Source organism: Diadema antillarum, unplaced genomic scaffold (assembly GCF_040938485.1).
Source record: "Diadema antillarum isolate AM-2024a unplaced genomic scaffold, OU_Dant_1.0 scf00000014, whole genome shotgun sequence".
Taxonomy (NCBI): Eukaryota; Metazoa; Echinodermata; class Echinoidea; order Diadematoida; family Diadematidae; genus Diadema; species Diadema antillarum.
The window spans coordinates 4,334,853-4,354,256 of record NW_027270903.1 but is presented as its reverse complement, the minus strand read 5'-3'; the positions used below and the strand labels follow the sequence as shown (position 1 = coordinate 4,354,256).

Here is a 19,404-nt window from a genome sequence, read left to right as displayed (position 1 = left end):
GGCAACCGAACGGGTGGGTCAGGGGTTCAGCACCCCTGTGAAAAAAGTTGCTCCCAGGGGCCTGCTCCTTTGTTCTTCATTCGGTGGATATAACAAAGGAGGTACATAGTTGTACCTCCTTTGTTGTACTACCTCCTGATACAAACACCAACGAACTCCTAGGCGAGAAAGGATGTGCTCGACTATTACCTCCTTGGAAAAACTAGTGCGACGATATCAAGCCAGAATAATGCACCGCTCGACGCAAATGCACGAAAAAAGTTTAAATTCTAGACTATAGTAACTGTCAATCATGATTCTGGACAGGACTTTGCATGTTATCTTACGATGTAAAATAAGCGAGCTGTGCTCTCCGAATAAGCTGAGTGGTCAAGCTGATGAAATCCCATGAACAGACAAGACTTCATAATAGCCCGTTGTGTTCGTGTTAGAAACTAATGATAATATTAATTATGTGGAGTTTTTTTCTCGCATAATGAAAGAGCTTTGAATTCTGATATGAACGTATCGCTTAAGAATTCAGGGGGGATGTGTGTGTTTTATAGATATGTAATAATATAATAATCATAGACGTGCATGTAATTTATGATAACATCACTTTGTAGACTTCTGTACATTATTCACTTCGTTTTTCATTAGGAACATCAATTATCAAGCCTTTGGTGCAGCCTCTTATATTAATTTATTCCCCATAACTGTACTCGGTCCTCTCGCAGATATCACAGCAAAATCGCCTCTACCAAAACTATAAGTGCAAGGAGGAAAACTTTAAGTCTGATTGGTTGCTATGGCAACTGACAGCAGAGGAGGACGAGAAGCAGTTCAAATTTAATTTACTTCTTTTTCTTCCCTAGTATGATACATGGAATCTAGTGAAATCTATTGAAAGCATAACAACGGGCGGTTATTTGACTGAGTTGGTATCGTCTGCCTTCACTTCAGATCCATAGGACCTGAGTCTAACTATATGGAGCTATACACGTATGATAGAAGCTCCATAGTCTAACTGGGCAATGGTCTGCGTAATCTCCCGGGCCGTTCCTCTCTATAAACCTATAGACAGGATATAAGAGGCAAAGACTCTGTCCCCCGGATACCCGTGAGTGAGAGAGACACAACTCATACAGTATGAGATCCCGCTTCATTCGTTCATCGCAGAGCATGGTCCATTACCCATGCAGCGATTATACAGTTACAAAATCACAGCCAATTCCATAGAACCCGCGAAAGACCAGCTTTTCTACTTCTTCTTTCAGCCTCTTCTACTTCCTCTTCTTCTTCTTCTTCTTCTTCTTCTTCTTCTTCTTCTTCTTCTTTTTCTTCTTCTTCTTCTTCTTCCTCTTCTTCTTCGTCATTTATTTTGAGGGGACGTCGGGGTTTTGAAATCATAATCAGTGGGGTTGGAACATTCTTGCTGTGAAATCATAGCATGGTGATCAGAATGATGAAGAAATCATAATGAAGTCATGATGATAACGACGATAACAAGAAAGACGTTTGCACATCAATCTTGCGATCCACAGTACAATCCACACCAAAACACAATGTATAACACTGATTTTTGTTAAAGGCTCTTCTATTTTTTCTGCACTCTTCCTTTTTGATTCTCTCTCTCCCTCTCTCTCTCTATCTGTTTCTGTCATTGCTGTTAGCTTCAATTTCTTCTCCTTTCCTTTCTCGTCCTTTTTTTTCTCTCTCTCTCCTGCAATGTCGAATTCTCATTAAATCTCTCTGAATATTGCCCCCCCCCCCCCAAAAAAAAAAAAAAAAAATCAGTTCATTTTGACACAGGAAATGTTTTACCTCAGAAATAGAGGAACTTCTTTATTACATTTTGATCTATTGGTAGATTCACAAACTCGGATTTTTATTTTTTTTTTTTGTTATTAATTTTGTGAGACGGTAGTCTTGTGAGACTTGAGTCTTCCTTCAAGGACTCCTTAGCCGTGTTTAAGCAGAATAAAGAAGAACAAAAGGCAAAGCGACCAACAAAATAATCTTACATGAATTATTATCAATAAGTTGTTCAAAAAAAGAATACAAGTCGAGTAGCATACGCTAAACGAGACATTTTTTCCCGAGTATGCATGTCATCTTTTTAACGGGCTCCTTATGGGTTTTTTTTTTATCATTTATGTTTATTTAGTGAGAGGCTTAAATTGTGGTTCAATTTCAGTGGAAACCGTGAGAATTTAGTTAAAGGACAAGTTCACCTTCATAGACATGTGGGTTGAGTGAATGCAGCAATATTAGTAGAACACATCAGTGAGAGTTTGAGGAAAATCCGACAATCCGTTCAAAAGTTATGAGTTTTTAAAATTTCTGCTCAGTCATGGCTGGATGCGTAGACTACTGTAGCTTGTGATGTCACATGAGTGCAACGGTATAAACAAAGTATAAAGAAAATTCACCTTATTTTTACTTTTCTCGCATAACAAAAGAACACTCGACTTCTCTCTTTCAGAAGGCAAGGGGAATAATATTATCCTTAACATACATCAGTAACAAGTCCAAGTTAATGTGCACTTTATTCAAAAAGTAAAATTTTGTGAAATTCTCTTTTTATTTTCATTATGTCGTTGTACGCATGTGACATCACACACTGTAGTAGTCTTCTCATCCAGCAGTAATTGTGCAGATACTCAAAAAAAAAAATCATAACTTTTGAACAGATTGTCGGATATTCCTCAAACTTTCACGGATGTGTTCTACTAATTATTGTTGCATTCACTCAAAACACATGTACATGAAGGTGAACTTGTCCTTTAATAGAGCCTCGTTAGTTAGAGAGTACGCTGGACCATGTAGAATAAAGCAACTATACAAGCGACCATCAAAATGATGAAACTACGCGTAGGTCATCTGCTGCTCGATTATGTCCCCGTTCATAAGCCGTATTTGAATTCGCCGATTGCATCCCACATTGCCTTGGTCTCCTTCCTAGCCGTTTCGTCGGTGCTGTAATCAAGACAATCGGCGTTGAACGCACCCACGCCATAAAGTTGCTTGTCCTTCGCCAGCTGGTACCTAAGTTTAAGACTAGAAGGGTCATCGTACCATATCTGATGCGTCTGGTTGGTAGCAGAATCCTGTATTCATTTGGAAACGAAAATGGGGAGTCGTATATAGATGGAATGACACATAACTTGTCTGCTGTAAGTCAAAGTCATATATGATAAGACCTACATGCAGTTGAATCTGATAGGCTTAATAACTATAATGATACGATAATAATGTGGTATTCTTTATCCAGGGTTTCCACTTCATGCAGTGTTACCACTGTTCTACCACATGACCGTGCCATTATTACCACATATAATATAGCTTTGTCAGGTACCCATTCATACACCTGGGTCGAGACTCACATCTTGTCTCAGGACGTAGACCCTAGATACTTGACGGGATTCGAACTCGGGGCCTCCGATTGAAAGTCATTAATTGTATTTTACTCACTGTGTGCCACACCTCAGAATCAGTTCTTAGAAACAAATGAATGAATGATTGAATGAATTAAAAACAAAAATATTACCTTGTAGTCAAAGTACGGTGACTTATCAGCATCGCTCCACAATCGTCCACTCGATGAGTTGTGCGCGAGGAGTTTCATGAGTGGCCCGTAAGATATTTCTTCTGATTTTAGGATCGTTCTATAGCATTCGTTGCTCTGTATACATTTAAGAAAGTGAGAAAGAGAGAGAGAGAGAGAGAGAGATGAGAGTAGAGAGACAGCGGAGTGGGGTGGGATGGGGGAGAGAATCAAGAAACAGTGAGCATTAGAACAATGATTGTAAATCTCAACCACAGCCTCCACCTCGAGTTCTTACAAAATCATAATAGGGAGCTTTAGATTTTGACGCGCGGACGTTTGAGCCGACGCTTGCGCTGGACGTTCTCCTCTCCCTGCGTCGTGTGGAAAAGTAGCTTTAGATTACGCTGGGACGCAACGTAGAAAAAATCAAATCGAGCCCCCATACGATCAGTGCATGAAGAAGCTCTCTACGTCGCAAACTGTGCGGACGTGAAAATAGCCCAGTACGCGTAGTAAACAACTCAGGCGACGCAAGCTAAAAATAGATTGACTTTACGCGCGCTACTGCGCAAGCTCAGAACATGTTTTTTTCCTTTGAACGTCCGCGCGTCGAAAATCTAAAGCTCCCTATTAGCACGACATGACACAGACACACGCGCTTTCTGAAATTTATCGTGCTGTAATAAAGTGGAAATACAAATTTCCATGAAAGGAGAATGACACATAGGCCTACATTATGTGGATTGAGTGAATGCGGCAATATTGTTAGACTAATTGGGAAATCCGTTCAAAACTTGAATGTTTATAGTATCGGCGCCACCACTTGCTGAATTAGAAGACTGAATTAGAAGAGTTTAGACCAACAGTTAAGGTTAGCGACGTCATGCATGGACAACAATGTGAAAAATAAAGAGAATTGATATGATATTGTACTATTGTGACTTCACAACTTGGTGTAGAGTTCCCAGCTACAGAGGGCGGTATATTGAATTAACCACGGTCTCAATGTTTTATGAACTTTTTTTTTTCAAATTTTCCTAGAAATTTCTCGGGGTGTTTCACTGAATCTTTCTTCTTACAGTGAACCAACAAAAACGTTCGAGGTAACTTGCGCTTCAAAATGGACCTACCGGCGTCAGTTCGTTGCAGATGAAATCATAGCCATACCAAGGCACCCCTAGGACCAGTTTGGAAGCAGGAATCCCCTGTCTTAGGAAATCATCCACACCTGTATGTAGATGCAATGATACTAACATTATACCCAAGTCTGATTTCTAGACCATCTGCCAACTTTAGTCCTTTCCACAGAACGCTCCCTCCGCGGCGACGAAGTCGCCGACCTCGACGGAGTCGCAGGCTTTAGCCATGGAGGTGGCTCTTCTCACCTCCCTGCTTTAGCCGATAATTAAAAGGCAAAGGCGTCTGACTTGCAGGGTCGCGGGCACAGAACTCTAGTAGAGTTCTGTGGTCGCTGGCTGCAAGGTCAACCTGCTAATTCTCTTGTCGTTAGATGGCGTTAACATTCTGGGAAGCAAATTAATCATGTTAGTACAGGCAGATGGTCTAGAAGTCAGACTAAGGACCCCCTGTTAAGAGTTAGTTGGGAAATGGAAATTGGATGGGTGGGATAGAAAGACCACCTAAAATTAGGAAAAAGTTACGGTATTGTACAAACAAGACAAAGTGAAAAGATAACAGAAAAAAAAAAAACGTTGAAGTGGGAAAGTAAAATTTACAATTAGAATAGAAGATAACATCGGAAGAATATAAATGAAAAACGCTATAGTGGAAATTTGCTTTTTTGTTTGTTTTTTATGTTTTTTGACGTAAAAGACTACTCAAGCAGTTATAAGTTTTATAAATTCAGTTTGTTTGCTTATATCCAATCTTCGTCGAGGCTGCTGTACCGCTCATGGTTGTTTGTTTGTTTATCTATATTTTCATTTATTTGTCTGTGGTGTATGTTCTTTAGTTAATTAGCTAGACGAGAAAACCTGCCTACCAGATGTTGTTGTGTGAAGTGGGGCGTTCGCATTGGCTACAGGACTAAACTGATTGACCTCATCGTAAGCCATGATGAAGATATAATCCACGATCTCGGCGATCTTGACGTAGTCGTAACAGCGACCGAACAGCGTGCAGTTTGCGGTGTACGCCGAGTCAAGCGACACCTTTACATTGGAGAACATAGTTTGAAATGTGAGGCATTATTCTCTTCTCCAAGTCAACATTGGTTTTTCATGTTGTGCGTTACACGTGCGAGCAAAATCATGGTAATATTATAGTACACACCCATGCCTGGCGGTGTTTCATCAACGTTTGTCAGTGCTGACAATTTCAGCAAAATCCTTGGTTTTGATTGGATGAGATGCTCTGGTCACTGATTGTTACTATGGTGATTGTCAGCGATGACAACTTTTAGCGCTGACAAACGTTGATGAAACACCCCCTGTTCAGAGAGAGGGAGAGAGAGAGAGAAAAAAAAGAGAATGCCCGGGGGGGGGGGGGGGGGGGAGAGGGAGAGAGAGGTGATGAAACCTGTTTTGTACGGCATAATCAACGTCCTCCGTCCGCATGATATACAATCGTATACTTAAAGGACAAGTTCACCTTCATAAACATAAGGATTGAGAAAATGCAACAATATTAGTAGAACACATCAGTGAAAGTTTGAGGAAAATTGGACAATCGATGCAAAAGTTATGAATTTTTTAAATTTTTGTGTTGGAACCGCTGGATGAGGAGACTACTACAACTTGTGAGTCATATGAGTACAACAGTATAAGGAAAATGTAAAAGAAAATTCAACATATTTTCACTTTTTTCGCATAATAAAAGAGCACTTGACTTGCCTCTTTCTAAAGGCAGGGGGAATAATATTACCCATAACATTTGTCGGTAACGAGTCCGGGGAATGTGTACTTTTTTCAAAAGATGAAATTTTGTGAAATTCTCTTTATATTTTCCTTATATTGTTGTACGCATGTGACATCTAAGTTATTCATACACTGCAGTAGTCTTCTCATCCAGCGGGTACTGCACAAAAGCTTCAAAAATTCATAACTTTTGAACGGATTGTCTGATTTTCCTCAAACTTTCAATGACGTGTTCTACTAATATTGCTACATTCTCTCAATATTTATGTTTATGAAGGTGAACTTGTCCTTTAAATTGGTACACGGTCATAAATTAAAGAATAGTGCACAACATTGTCATCATCATAAAATTGATATCAGCTGCAGCAGCAGTAGTGATTCTTTTGTTGTTGTTGTTGTTTTTTTTTTTTGTTTGGGAAGGTAACCGGTTTTTAGCAATTGGAATTCTTTGATGCACATCATTTTTCCCAGTCCTAAAATAAAGTATAATGATTATGGTCATGGAAACAAAAAGTCTGAAAATAAGAGAAAACCGTGTATGTTATACGAACATTTTACAAGAATCGCATTCCTTTAGTACAGAGTTTTGACGACCCTTTCTAACTGCAAAACAACCATCTAAATACATGTATACCCAATACATAAGCAAATGAACAACGTGTATCCCTTGTTTGCAACCATATCACGGGATAGGCCTATATCCTACCTTAGAATAAGGCAGAGCCTTGCGGAAGGCGGCTGCGGTGCGGTTCACCACGTCTGTCAAAAGGTGAGCCCTGGACGCCGGCAGAGGCGTCTCGTAGTCGATGTTGAAGCCGTCGGTGAAGTTGGCCACTGCATAGCGTACGTTCTCTTCAATCCACAAGTTGCTAGCAGTCTCGTTGAAAAGCGTGGCGGGGGAGAAACTGCCTGTACACCATGCAAAAATGTCAAAGAATGTCCGTTAAACATAGAGTTGCCTGCCGCACGCGTGATGACGTCACGTCAGACGCTCCGCGCAAGCATTGCGCTTTTGGCAAGATAAATGTTCCATAAATCGAATACTTGGTTAATAGACTGATAAACTTTAACAATTTATCGCATCGATTTATGGACGTTTGGCTTGACATAATTATGAATTCTCAATCAATGACATCTTACTCATCACTTCTTATTCTCACTCTCACTCATCGTCTCTTGATGGCTGTCTTATACTGCTGTGACATCAGAACTTGTTGCAGTCTTCTTGTCCAGCCTTAGTGGTACCGAAATTTAAAAACTGTAAAACGTTTGGACGGATTGTATAGGGTATTCTTATACTTCACTGATGTGTTCTACCAACGTTATTTTTGCAAGTTCCCTTAATCCACATAATCATTCCGGTGAAATTTCCCCTTGATATTTTGAAGTAACGATATGATATTGACATTAGATAGTTGTCAATATCCTGGGTTAAGTAAATATCCCATTTACCTAAACATAATTTTCAACGAAATTTCATTTAGACATAAACTATTATCAAAGAGAAATTTTTGTGCCCATCGCAAAGAACGTTTTGTTGTCTTACAACAATCTAGCAATGGTGACTTTCTGGGCGAAGGATTGTAGGAAGACGCTTTCTAACTTGCAAACCAAAAACAAGTTTCTTTCTTTGTTTTTTTTATTATCTTTTTTTTGGACAAACCAATGGGAGTGTTTCTAGTTGAAGATTTCACTTCCGGTGAAATGCAATCAAGGCTGCCATCAGTATATAACTCTTCGGCAGAAACACTTAATGTTAACGTTGGTGCTCCCATCCGCGTAAGTCAGACTTTGATGGAACTGCAGCTTCTAATCTTAGTCTACTCATTATTAAAGTGATCAAGTTCATGATGTGGAGTTGAACTCTGAAGATCGAAGGGAGTTGCCCTCACCAAGCTTTCCACCATCCCTTCTGCTACCTACCGTAGGCAACGATTCGCACCCCTTTTGAGTGGGCGTGGCACATGATTTGTGGATCGAACCCAGCCCCGATGGCCAAGGTGGTAAAATTGTCCCACTCGTAGCTTTTCCAGTTATTGTTTGCTTTGTCCGTCGAAGCGAACATGACAACCTGATGTAAACATAGCAAAGAAATAAAACAAAATGAGACATTTCGTTCCTCGTTTGCATGGAACAGTGATGTTTGTACAACGTGCACATATTATGATACAATAGGTGATGATGCCAGCACGAGCCAAATTTGTCATTCTTATTTTGGTTTGACACATTTCGGGGGGGGGGGGATATCTAACATGATTTTGCGGTTTGATAACACAGCAACCACAGCCATCCACTTCCTGTCATGAATATTGTGTTATATACCAATACCAAAACCAATATCAATATCAATACCAATACCATATACCAATGCCATTATACCAATACCAATACCAATACCAATACCAGTACCAATACCAATTCCAATACCCATACCCATATACCAATACCAATACCAATACCAATACCAATACCAATACCAATACCTATACCAATACCGATACCGTACCAAATACACAATAATACGATAATTTTCTTAAAAGTATCAATTTTTCCGTTGTTATAAACGTTATGTCATAATCATCATGTGTATGTTAATGATTCCAGTTGTTAAAGCCGCATTGTATATCTAAACTCCTCACGATAGAGATACAATTATGCATCATTATCATTGTTGTAACGATGGTCACGTGAGCATGATGGAAATTAACCACGGGTATGTCCGTAATAGTTATGTCAACCAAATGTCAGCATTTCACGGTAGTAAAGGCCCGAACTATTTCTGTCCCTCTTAACACATCATGCAGGGGCCGCGAGTGGCCGAATTCATTATCTACTTTATGATAGTTTATTCTATGTAGCAATATTACCTGGGACCATCTTCCTAGTCAATCTCTGCTTATGAAGATGGTTGCCTGTTTTCCAATTATTTTTCTCAAAATCTTCGTTCAAACTGTAACATTGGCTTTGATGGGACATTGCCCTATAATCCTTACTTCAGACGTGTTTCCTACATGATACATATCGATGTGTATAAATTCGTGTGGTTATGTCGAAACGTATAAGGCTTTGCTATACTGTATTGCCAATGAAATAAAAAAAAATAAAACTGAAGTGAATATAAGCAGATAAAGGATTATACATAAACTGAATTTAGGTATACATGCAGTATAAGCGAGATTTATTTGATGTGCAAACATGCACCAGCGAGACTGACAGTGAAAGCAGCTGTGCTACGACGTATTACACTGCAATGCTTATGGCGAAATTATTGTTTTATTTCACCTCTCGTTTAGGTGTCGTTTTGATGGGATCGCACAAGGAGGAATCCGAGCACGGACATGGGGCTGAAAGAGGATTTCCGTTCGTTGAAGTAGCGCAGAGCCATGACAGAACCATACACAGAAATGTTGTACGTGGGACTGAAGCAGACATGGTCCTTTTTTTAAGTGATCCTCCCCTTGGACATTGGCGTACTTTAGACCGGGTTTCTTTACTGCACGAAAGTTCAGTAGTACCTGGCGTAATAACATTTCAGTGTTTACAATAGCAATTTTTACGATAAGGCTTGTTCTGCTTGTAAAGGAAGATTTGACAGAGGGCGTCCCATCTCCTTCCTTACCAGTGCCGCATACGGCACTGCTGACAGGCTGCCTCATTTTATTTTTAGCCATGACTCTTTGGTTGATGGGCAATTAACAGCAAGACACGAAACAAAAACTACTAAAGATTGTACCATCCATTTTCATTATAATTCCGTACATCTCATTTCCCTACTAGATATGTTTACGTATACAAGGCCTATTCACTGAACAAAATGATAAGTCTGATTATAAATAGAGTTATCTTCATTCTAATCAATTTGCCTGCCTAATGTTTGTGACCAAAGTTGCTAAATCACACAAGATATCACACAAAAATAACTACTATAAAGAAATTTGGGACATACTTCATAATCACTCTTATAATATATCTCATGTTAAGTACCTGTAACAAGTATCATTGGAGAGGTTCTATTTCGTTCTATCCGATTACGTATAATAACATTATTATTTTGTAATGTTTCAAAATGTCGCTTAACCCCCTTCACTATCAAATATCTGCAATTGTTGAAAATGGGAGATGATGCAAAATTCATCTCACTTCGGACACAAGAGAAAACAAAAATAAGTAGAGAATAATAGTATATATCCAAAGTGCAAATATCAATCGCAAAGAGCAGGTGCGTCAGCTCCCAGTAAAGTGGTCCGTTCCACATTTCACTTCCTAGAGTGGAATCAATGCATGGAAGACCAGGGCCCTGTTGCATAGAACCCTTACCGCTGGACTTACCGCTCCTTTCTAGCGGTATAAAGTCTTCAAATTAGCGGTAAATTTTATAATCCTTGATGCTGATTGGCTGTGATGCCTAATTTTGACGGTAGTTACCATTGAAATTCAACGGTAAGTTTTATGCAACGGGCCCCAGCCAGTGCATGCGAATAAGGGCAATTCAGCCAGCAAGAAATTGCATTTTTTGAAAGAAATTTCCTTTAAAAAAAAGTACTATACAATAGGTCCCTCAGGAGAGAAATAGAAGTGGGGTTATTTTGCTCCAATCTACCGCATTGCTTTCATTTCAATCAAGAGAAGTCAACATAATAATAATAATAATAATAATAATAATAATAATAATAATAAGGTCTTATTTACCCAGGGTAGCCTCTTCAGCGTTGCCACTGCTCTACTAGAGGGCCCTGCCATTATTATTACCCTAGCGTTGCCAGGTACCCATTTATACACCTGGGTCGAGTGGGACATGGTGGGTAAAAGCATCTTGTCCAAGGACGTAAGCACTGGGCGGGATTCGAACTCGGGTCCTCCGATCGGGAGTCTTATCCACTATGCCACTGCGCCCAATAGTGCACATAGTGCACTGTTGACTACTGTACACTATGCTGATGTTGACTACTGTGTTTCTAGTCTGTTGACAGATCACGATCTGTTAACAAACTAGAAATACAATTTCACTTCGAATCTGTAATCGGCATTATGATATTACTGCGGACCCGTTGACAAATACCATTCTGTTTGTCATCTTTATTTTCAAACTCGAAATGTAATAATTGTGTTTGAACTACATCACAGAATCAATGCGCAACATTCTTCCATTGGCAAGGTTCATGCATGTAATGTTGAAAAAACACACACCAATTACAATTTAATCAAAATCATAGGCTTTTCTTATAGACACCTACCTTTGCAGTTGGCTAAACCTCGTAGACATTAAGCCCTGCTGCTCAGTCAAAGGGCAAACATTGTCGTGAAGAAAATTATTATTATTTCATCATAGTTCGTGTAAACAGATAAGCTTTCATCATGAAGGTCGGGCAAACTTTTACGAGTGTGTTGCTTGAAGGTTTGCATGGTTAAGTATTTAAAAAAAGAAATGGGGAGGGAGAGAGGTTTAACATGTTTACGTAGTCCTTGCAAGGACCTTTGCTTGCCTAGAAAGAGGAGAGAAGCGGCTATCGGAGAGAGTGTATGAAAGGCGGAAGTGACGATTCTCCAGTCTCCATGGTGCAAATTCAACTTCCAGCTACCCCTGCCCCACCATCTTCACTTTTTGCTCTCTCGATCTTATGTCTCTTCCCTTCATCATACCTCAACTCCCCGCTTCAGTCTTTTGCCAAGCAACTGTCCCTAAAAGGACTACACACTGATAGTGCTACCGAAAACCTCTCTTCCTCGAGACTTCACGAGATTCCATCATGGTGTTGATTTGATATTAGTGGTGTTAATTTCAATGGTATAACACCCGTCCAGCTTCAATAGGAGACCACACCAACTGGTGTTACTGTGGTGTAAATGTGTTTACACTTTTTTTTAAAGAAAATCAAGTACTTTATCAGAAAATTCTTCATCGTCTTGTTCAGAATTAACAAGAAATTCAGTCCCTAAGAAACTACTAGCATTCAAAAAAACAATTTTATATTTTGAAATGACACCCGGAGGTGTTAATCTAACACCATGAATGAGCACCGGAAATTGAACACCAGCTCGGTGTTTCATATTTAACACCGGACTTTTTGCAGTGCGGCATCGTATCGCAAATAAATCTCGCAATTACACGATGATAGAATGATAGGGATGATGATATAAAGCATAGTAGACAGCTGATGCAATGTAATTTTAATCATGGCTCTGCACGCACTCCCCTTTTCGTATTCATACATAATAATAATTAAACATAAAACAATGAGACAATGATTCTTTGACATTGGTTCATTACATGTAGGTGTAGTTAGTACACTCGTCTCTCTCTTTATATACCAGCTATATATATATATATATATATATATATATATATATATATATATATATATATATATATATTTATGGAGCATACCTATCGTTCATGAATGTCAATGACCTTTTTCCAAAATCGTTATCATTATAACATTGTTTTTTTTATTATTTAATATGAGAGGCTAGTTGAAGAAACTGTAAAAGTTCAAAGTTGTATGGGAGTAATAGTTGTAGAAGTTGTTTCAGCTTTTCTGAATAGGACAAAGCCTTATACTACAACATGTATGGACTCTGCAGAAATGCTTTCTGTTTGTTTGTTTGTTTGTTTATTTATTCATATGCTGTTGTCGTTTTTTCGGTTTCTCTGTTGATATAAATGCTGTCATGATTATTACAATCATTTCAGTTTCAACCACTGCTACGGATAGCCTGCACAGCAGACATTAGAATTTTAAATACAGGGGCGGATAGAGGAATTCCGTAAAGAGGGGGCGTGTTTACACAATTAAAGGGGGGGGGGCGCACGCACCCCTCCCCCCCCCATTTTTTTTTCTTTTTATTTCTTTTGTTTCAACAAAAAATAAAGGAGGGGGGCGTGCGCCGGTTGCGGTCCTCCCTGGATCCGCCCCTGTAAATATGACACCAGTTGCAGTATTTCAGACCAAGGGACTATTGTCGTAGCACTACAACAAAATGAGACAATTAATAATCGGCATTTGCACCACAGGGTGAACTCTGACACTGTCGATCTATTCATCCGGCATCGTATCGCAAATAAACCACGTGCCCATGTATAAGACAATAGTGCAATTTCTTGTACTATTTGAAACGTTTTGATAATAGTCTTTGCATCCAGGTGTTTTTTCCCTGATTGATATGGATTTTCAAATTGGTTACACATGGTATCATTGTTACAGCCAATTTATGAATATCTCAATATTCTGAAATCCCCAATAGTTTTGCCTGTTGTAAGAAGTGGAATTCGTTTATTCATGAATATTATTTATTTGTCTACCCATCGCTCTATCTGTTTATCTATGTGTTTCTAGCAATCCATTCATGCATTTATTTTGGTTCATTTTGCTTCATTATCTTTTGAATCTATAAAGCGATATAAAATCAACCAACGGAAGATGGTAGGCAAAGGAAGATATTAAATAGAATTATTTTTTCTTCGTAAATAGCAAAAATACATCAAAGCCTGTTTCTGTGCATTTTCCTGCCTGATGAAGTTGCTACACCAAATCTTTTCAGTTATCAGTCTTATGTTTTCTGCTCAGTTTCCCATACATGTCGGTTATTTCAATTTATTTTATAACAATTCTCTCTCTCTCTTCTATAGTAATTCTTCCCTTCCTGGCTAAGGGAAGGTATTGGTAGAAGTTAAGATAGAGATTTTAACATAGTACTATTCTAGAACTATCCAAAACAAGTGGTCCCAACAAAAATTGGTAAAAACATTTTATTTGGATCACTTTGTTTTACTTATCTTTTGTATATCGCAGCTATATCAAAACCAATAAAATTTTCATCAAGCAAACTACAAACTCCAGATATTGTATTCTTTTATTTTTTTTTTTAAAATAAGCTGTTTCTTAACCATACCGCAGAAAGATAAAACCCGAATCCCCATCTCAAGTAAAGCAATATCATCCCTTTAAACGGATGAATGTGACATTGTCATTTTATCTGTAAATCAACCCAAGGATGGTATCATTCTGCGATATTAACACTTGAAATCGGATGTCCGATAACTGTGACTGGGTACAACCGTTAATTACCACTCCAACTTAGTACCGCGTAAATCACCGATTGTTCACTTCTCTGATTAGAACACAAACCCTTCGACTCAAGTAGAGATTTTGTTAAATAAATAGCCCTCAAGATTTATCTGCACCTAGTTTGACTTTTGAACGTCTCAACGTATCCCTCACTTTATCTCTTCTATATACGCCTACATATCGTGTTACCTGTCTCTTTGTCTGTCTGTAAACTCTATTTACCTATGTGTGTCCCCATATCTTGCCGCAAGTGGTACTGCGAAAATTATACCGTGTGTTTTAGAATGGATGTTTCGCGTCTCTTGCATTGTCTCCATTTGATAAATAGACATTTTCTCTGTTTCTTCATCTTGTTTTTGCTCGAGGTATATTCCTCTACTCCTTCTTTACCCCCTTCTTGAGCTTCTCTCTTTGTCTCTTTTATTTTCTTCTCTCACTCTTTCTTCTTCACCTCCTCCATCTCCTTGATCTTCTTTCAATTATTAGATCCTTCCTTCTTTTTTCCCCATCTCCTTCTTCTCCTTTTTTATTTTCATTTTATTCTCATTATTCTCCTGGCATTTCTATTCCTTCTTCCCTTCCTCTTTCGCCTTTGTTATCTTCACTTTTCCGTTTCATTCTTCTTTCACCCTTTTCTGTTCCTCAATGCAATTCGATTAAATTCAATTAATTTCATTTCATTTCATGCACTTACTTCATTTCTTCCTTCTTTTCCTTCTTTATCTTCTTCTTAAGTCATCTTCTCCTTCTTTTTTATTTCTTCTTTCCTCATTTTAGCTCTCTTATCTTCTTTATGTTACTTTTCTTTTATTTAATCAATATATATAGTCAATATATATAGTTTTTTTTATTGTCATTCTTCCTCTTTTTATCTTTCTGCTCCTCCTTTAGCTGAAATTTCCCTTCTCCTTAATCTTATAAATCTCCTCTTCTCTGCATATTCTTCTTCTTTTAGTCCTCCTGTTTTTACTCCTCTTTTATCTTCTTATTCAAATACCTTTTCTCATTTTTATCTCTCCTTTTCTGTTTTTATCTTCTCTGCATTTTGCTCTAGCTTCCATTCTGCTTCTAATACTTCTTTTCTTCCCTTTCTCTTCATGCAGCTTTTAAGCCTTCTATATCAGTTCCTTCTCATTCTCCTTCGTCTCTCTCTATCTCTCCGTCTCCTTCTCCACCCTTTTCTAATTCCGTGATGTTTCTCCTTTATCATTGCTCTGTCTTATCGTTCTCTTAATTTGTCTAATGGTGACTTCCTATAGCTCTCATTATTGTAGTAAGAAGACAGAATGAGAGAAAAAAAGTTCGTCTTGGTATAGAACATTTTTATGACCTGTATAGACAATAATGGAATACTCAGTCCCGCAAACGACCCCACCCTACCTCCCACCACCCCCCCTCCTATTCACGAACCCTTCCTCGCCTGATGGACTTTGGGTTAGACTTTACCCCCAGACGCGTCTGTATAATCGATGACCTATTTATACCACTGACTCGCTCGTGATTGCGCTGTAAGCGGAAGATAAGAAATCTTTCCTCTGCAAAGCTGCTCTGCAGACAACCTGCTTAAACAGATGTAAATGTGATAATAATTATGATCCCTCGATGTACACTGTCCGGGTACACCCCTGGGATGATAATCTTCAATCTTTACGCACCTGAGATCATCATAATAATTAATTACGGACACAATCGTTTGAAAAAATTATAGACTCATGTGGATATAACATATGGTTATGTAAGTAAGTAAATGAATAATAGGGACACACGCACACACACACACACACACACACACACACACACACACACACACACACACACAAGCACTATGCATAATTATGTTTGTAGCATAATACTGTATATATGATTATGGATGATTATGCATGTTTATAATTTTACAATGTATATTCAATAAGTAACCATAAATGACATAATGCGTGTTTGAGCACATTATACCCGTTAATCTCTGCGTCCATCAACTGACATGAGATATTCCTCAGTGCGTATTTGAGTGTGATTAAAATTTTGATACCATCCTACGTTTTGATAAAGGTGGCAAATGAACTTTATCGCACAGCTACTCCATTTTGAATATATTCATCCTTTTTTTTTTTTTTTTTGGTTTTCATCGCACCTTTGTTCTGCTATCATTTTACCGCTTTTAAAACATAAAAACATTTATGATTAGCAAATAAATCTGTTAAAATGTCATTCTCCTCTAAACGAGGCATTTTCATTTTTGTTGGTCATAGTTGAATAACCATGGTTTATTGTAACACGTGTTCCTTTGATATTCGTGAGTCTTTTTATGATATTGTGCACATCACTCTGATCAGACAAAAATTTATCCCCTGTGACAGTTACCAGGATGGAGAAATATTTTAATTTGAGAACAGACTTGGGAAACAGCGTCACAATATTTTACTTTCTTTTTTAAAGTTGCGATTACAGGGGTATCAACACATTATACAGGTGGGAAAGGAAATCATTTCCACAGAGAAGCGCATTTCCTTTGATTTGCATATCGGCAAAAGTTATAAGCCATATAACTGTAAGTTGGGCAGAAACCAGGGCTGAATACCACTAAACGACTGCGCTGAGTCTACGAAGAAGTGGGTGTGTCCACCTCCCAAGTACGACGCTGTGTGAGCGCATGGTCAGTGACGGTCCCTGGAAAAGTCTGGGAGTTTGGCGAGTTCTTGGAGTATCTTGCTCTGCCTTCCCTTCTCACAGTACTTGCCGGGTAGGTCGGGGACAGGAACGGACGGGCTTTCGGAGAGTGCGACTTCGCTTCTTCTTCCTTTCCAACTTGGTGAGTTTGGGATTCGATGTTAACCCTGATTCCCACAATACTTAAATTGGCATCAAACTAAGTAATAGATACATGTATGATTGATTATGTACATGCAATTTGTTCCTGTAGTTTCAGCCATGGAAAAAAAAGGGGGGGGGGAGAGGACTGGTAACTGCCTATTTCAGTCTTACGATTACGCGGTTCATGATATCCGATATATCCTCGGGACTTACATCATGGACAAGCCAAAATCGTATCAAACTGCCAAATTGGTCTTTATATCGATTGCACCCTCCTTCTTTATGGAATGCACGTACGAACATGGATTTCAAGTACAATGTATGAGGACAACTTTAGTCCCCAACATTATACTGTGAACATTCAAACAACACTCTTAATCGAGTTTTTATAGTTTTATGGAGGTACAACTTGTCCTATCTATTTACAAAGATTTACAACATCTGGAGTATTTTCTTGGAAATATATGTTTTGATAATCTTTGGCACGATTGCACTTGTATGAAATGATATATATATATATATATATATATATATATATATATATATTATATTTGTCTTATATAATATATAAATATATTATATTTGTCTCTTTCATCAACGCTTGATATCTAAAGGCAATTAAACAGGGGTCACGGACTCACGGACCGTTTTCTAATTGATTTGAACGTGTACAATAATATATATACACGTGAGTCCGCGGCATACATTTCGTGCGAAAATGAGTAAATATTATAAATTCCCTTCATTTGCACATTTTCACAATGCCAACACCTCTGTATACGCAATAAATTTGATATGTGGAGATGTTCGTTTGTGCTTGTGTGTGTGTGTGTGTGTGTGTGTTTTTTTTTTGTGTGTATCTGTATTTGATATTTCTGCATAATCTTTATATCGCTTTCGTATACATGATATTTCAGCAGCACAAGTGAGGAGAATACAGCTGCATATCGTTGTTTATACTAGTTTCATTATGAAAATGAACCTAATATTGAAGGAAATTCAAATGAAGAATATGAATTCAAAACCTGAATTTGTGAGTGTGTTGCATCACCTTCTGCTAGTGATGTTTCAATGGTCTTAAGATTTTATCATAGCAGTTTAATCTAATCTACAGCTGAAAGATGATACACCATAGCAATAGTTGCTGCTTTGGGCATGTGTAACGAGTTGGGAACTGACTAGTTGAATACGACTTTGGGTACAAAGTCCAGAGAACTGATCAATCTAGTCTGAATAGCCTCTTAACAACCGAAAAACATCTGGGATGATATCCGATATGGATTTTTTCACGGAAGCTTAAAATAACATTCTCGCATCTTAGGGGATGCACAAACTACTTATAGGTCTATTCATTTTATAAGTGGCTATGAATCACAAGGATTATGAACTCTCGTGGGCTCGTGTGTGAGCTCGCGCACAATATACGATGAGACATCGAATTAAAGGGGTAGGAAGACCACCTCTAGTCATTTTGGAATTTCCCTGTTCCAGATAATTATGTCACTAGCCCATTCCATGGTATTCGACCGATTCATCTTGCATTAAATGGATGGTGTAGTATTGGAGGCGGATGAGGATTGGGCTTTTAACTTTCTGCGAGAAGGAACCAATTATGAAACACAGAGCATATAACTACGAGCATACCATTCTAAGAGGAATTCAAAGTTTATATAACGAAAATTGGTTTTGAAATGGCTGAGACATTCAAAACCAAAGTAAAACAAAGCGATCCTAATATTAAAGGTGGGTCCAACCTTTTATAAGCTTGCTCTGTTTTGGATATCTCAGCCATTTCAAAACCAATTTTCATCAAATAAACGTTGAATCCTTCTTTGAATTGGATGCCCTTTCATATTGCATAAGAAGGTTCTCATTATCTCTCACACACACACACACACACAAAATGTTAGAAACCGGAAGTTATAGGTCTCAACCAAAACTACACTATCCCTTTAAGTTACTTCACTTCACCACTCGTCAAATTATACGCATGTCTATATATTATTGTATGTATGCCAATAACTTGTATGCACAAACACATAGACACATTATGATACATACAGACAGAAACATGCATTTGTGATTTGATAGAATGAGTCAATATCCCCGACTTTTTCTTTCA

The 19,404-nt window shown here is 38.3% G+C and overlaps 1 protein-coding gene across 1 annotated transcript; it reads right to left on the bottom strand.

Annotated features, from left to right (window-relative positions):
- Nucleotides 1-2,885: 2,885 nt before the first annotated feature.
- LOC139722089 (di-N-acetylchitobiase-like) lies at nucleotides 2,886-9,837 on the bottom strand. Its single transcript, XM_071633414.1, has 7 exons — nucleotides 9,688-9,837; nucleotides 8,329-8,476; nucleotides 7,112-7,314; nucleotides 5,532-5,700; nucleotides 4,660-4,757; nucleotides 3,530-3,664; nucleotides 2,886-3,089 (listed from the first exon to the last, which is right to left on the bottom strand). The coding sequence occupies exons 1-7, from the start codon at nucleotides 9,835-9,837 to the stop codon at nucleotides 2,886-2,888; spliced, it is 1,107 nt and encodes a 368-aa protein (XP_071489515.1).
- Between the last annotated feature and the right edge of the window lie 9,567 nt (nucleotides 9,838-19,404).

Bases quoted from the DNA above. Each gene is read 5' to 3' on its own strand.
- LOC139722089 (XM_071633414.1), bottom strand. From the start codon at position 9,837: ATGTCTGCTTCAGTCCCACGTACAACATTTCTGTGTATGGTTCTGTCA. The intron at 5,701-7,111 runs GTAGGATATAGG...TCCAATGTAAAG, and splicing joins AGGCTCTGCCTTATTCTAAG to GTGTCGCTTGACTCGGCGTA. The intron at 3,090-3,529 runs GTAATATTTTTG...AAATGAATACAG, and splicing joins CACCGTACTTTGACTACAAG to GATTCTGCTACCAACCAGAC.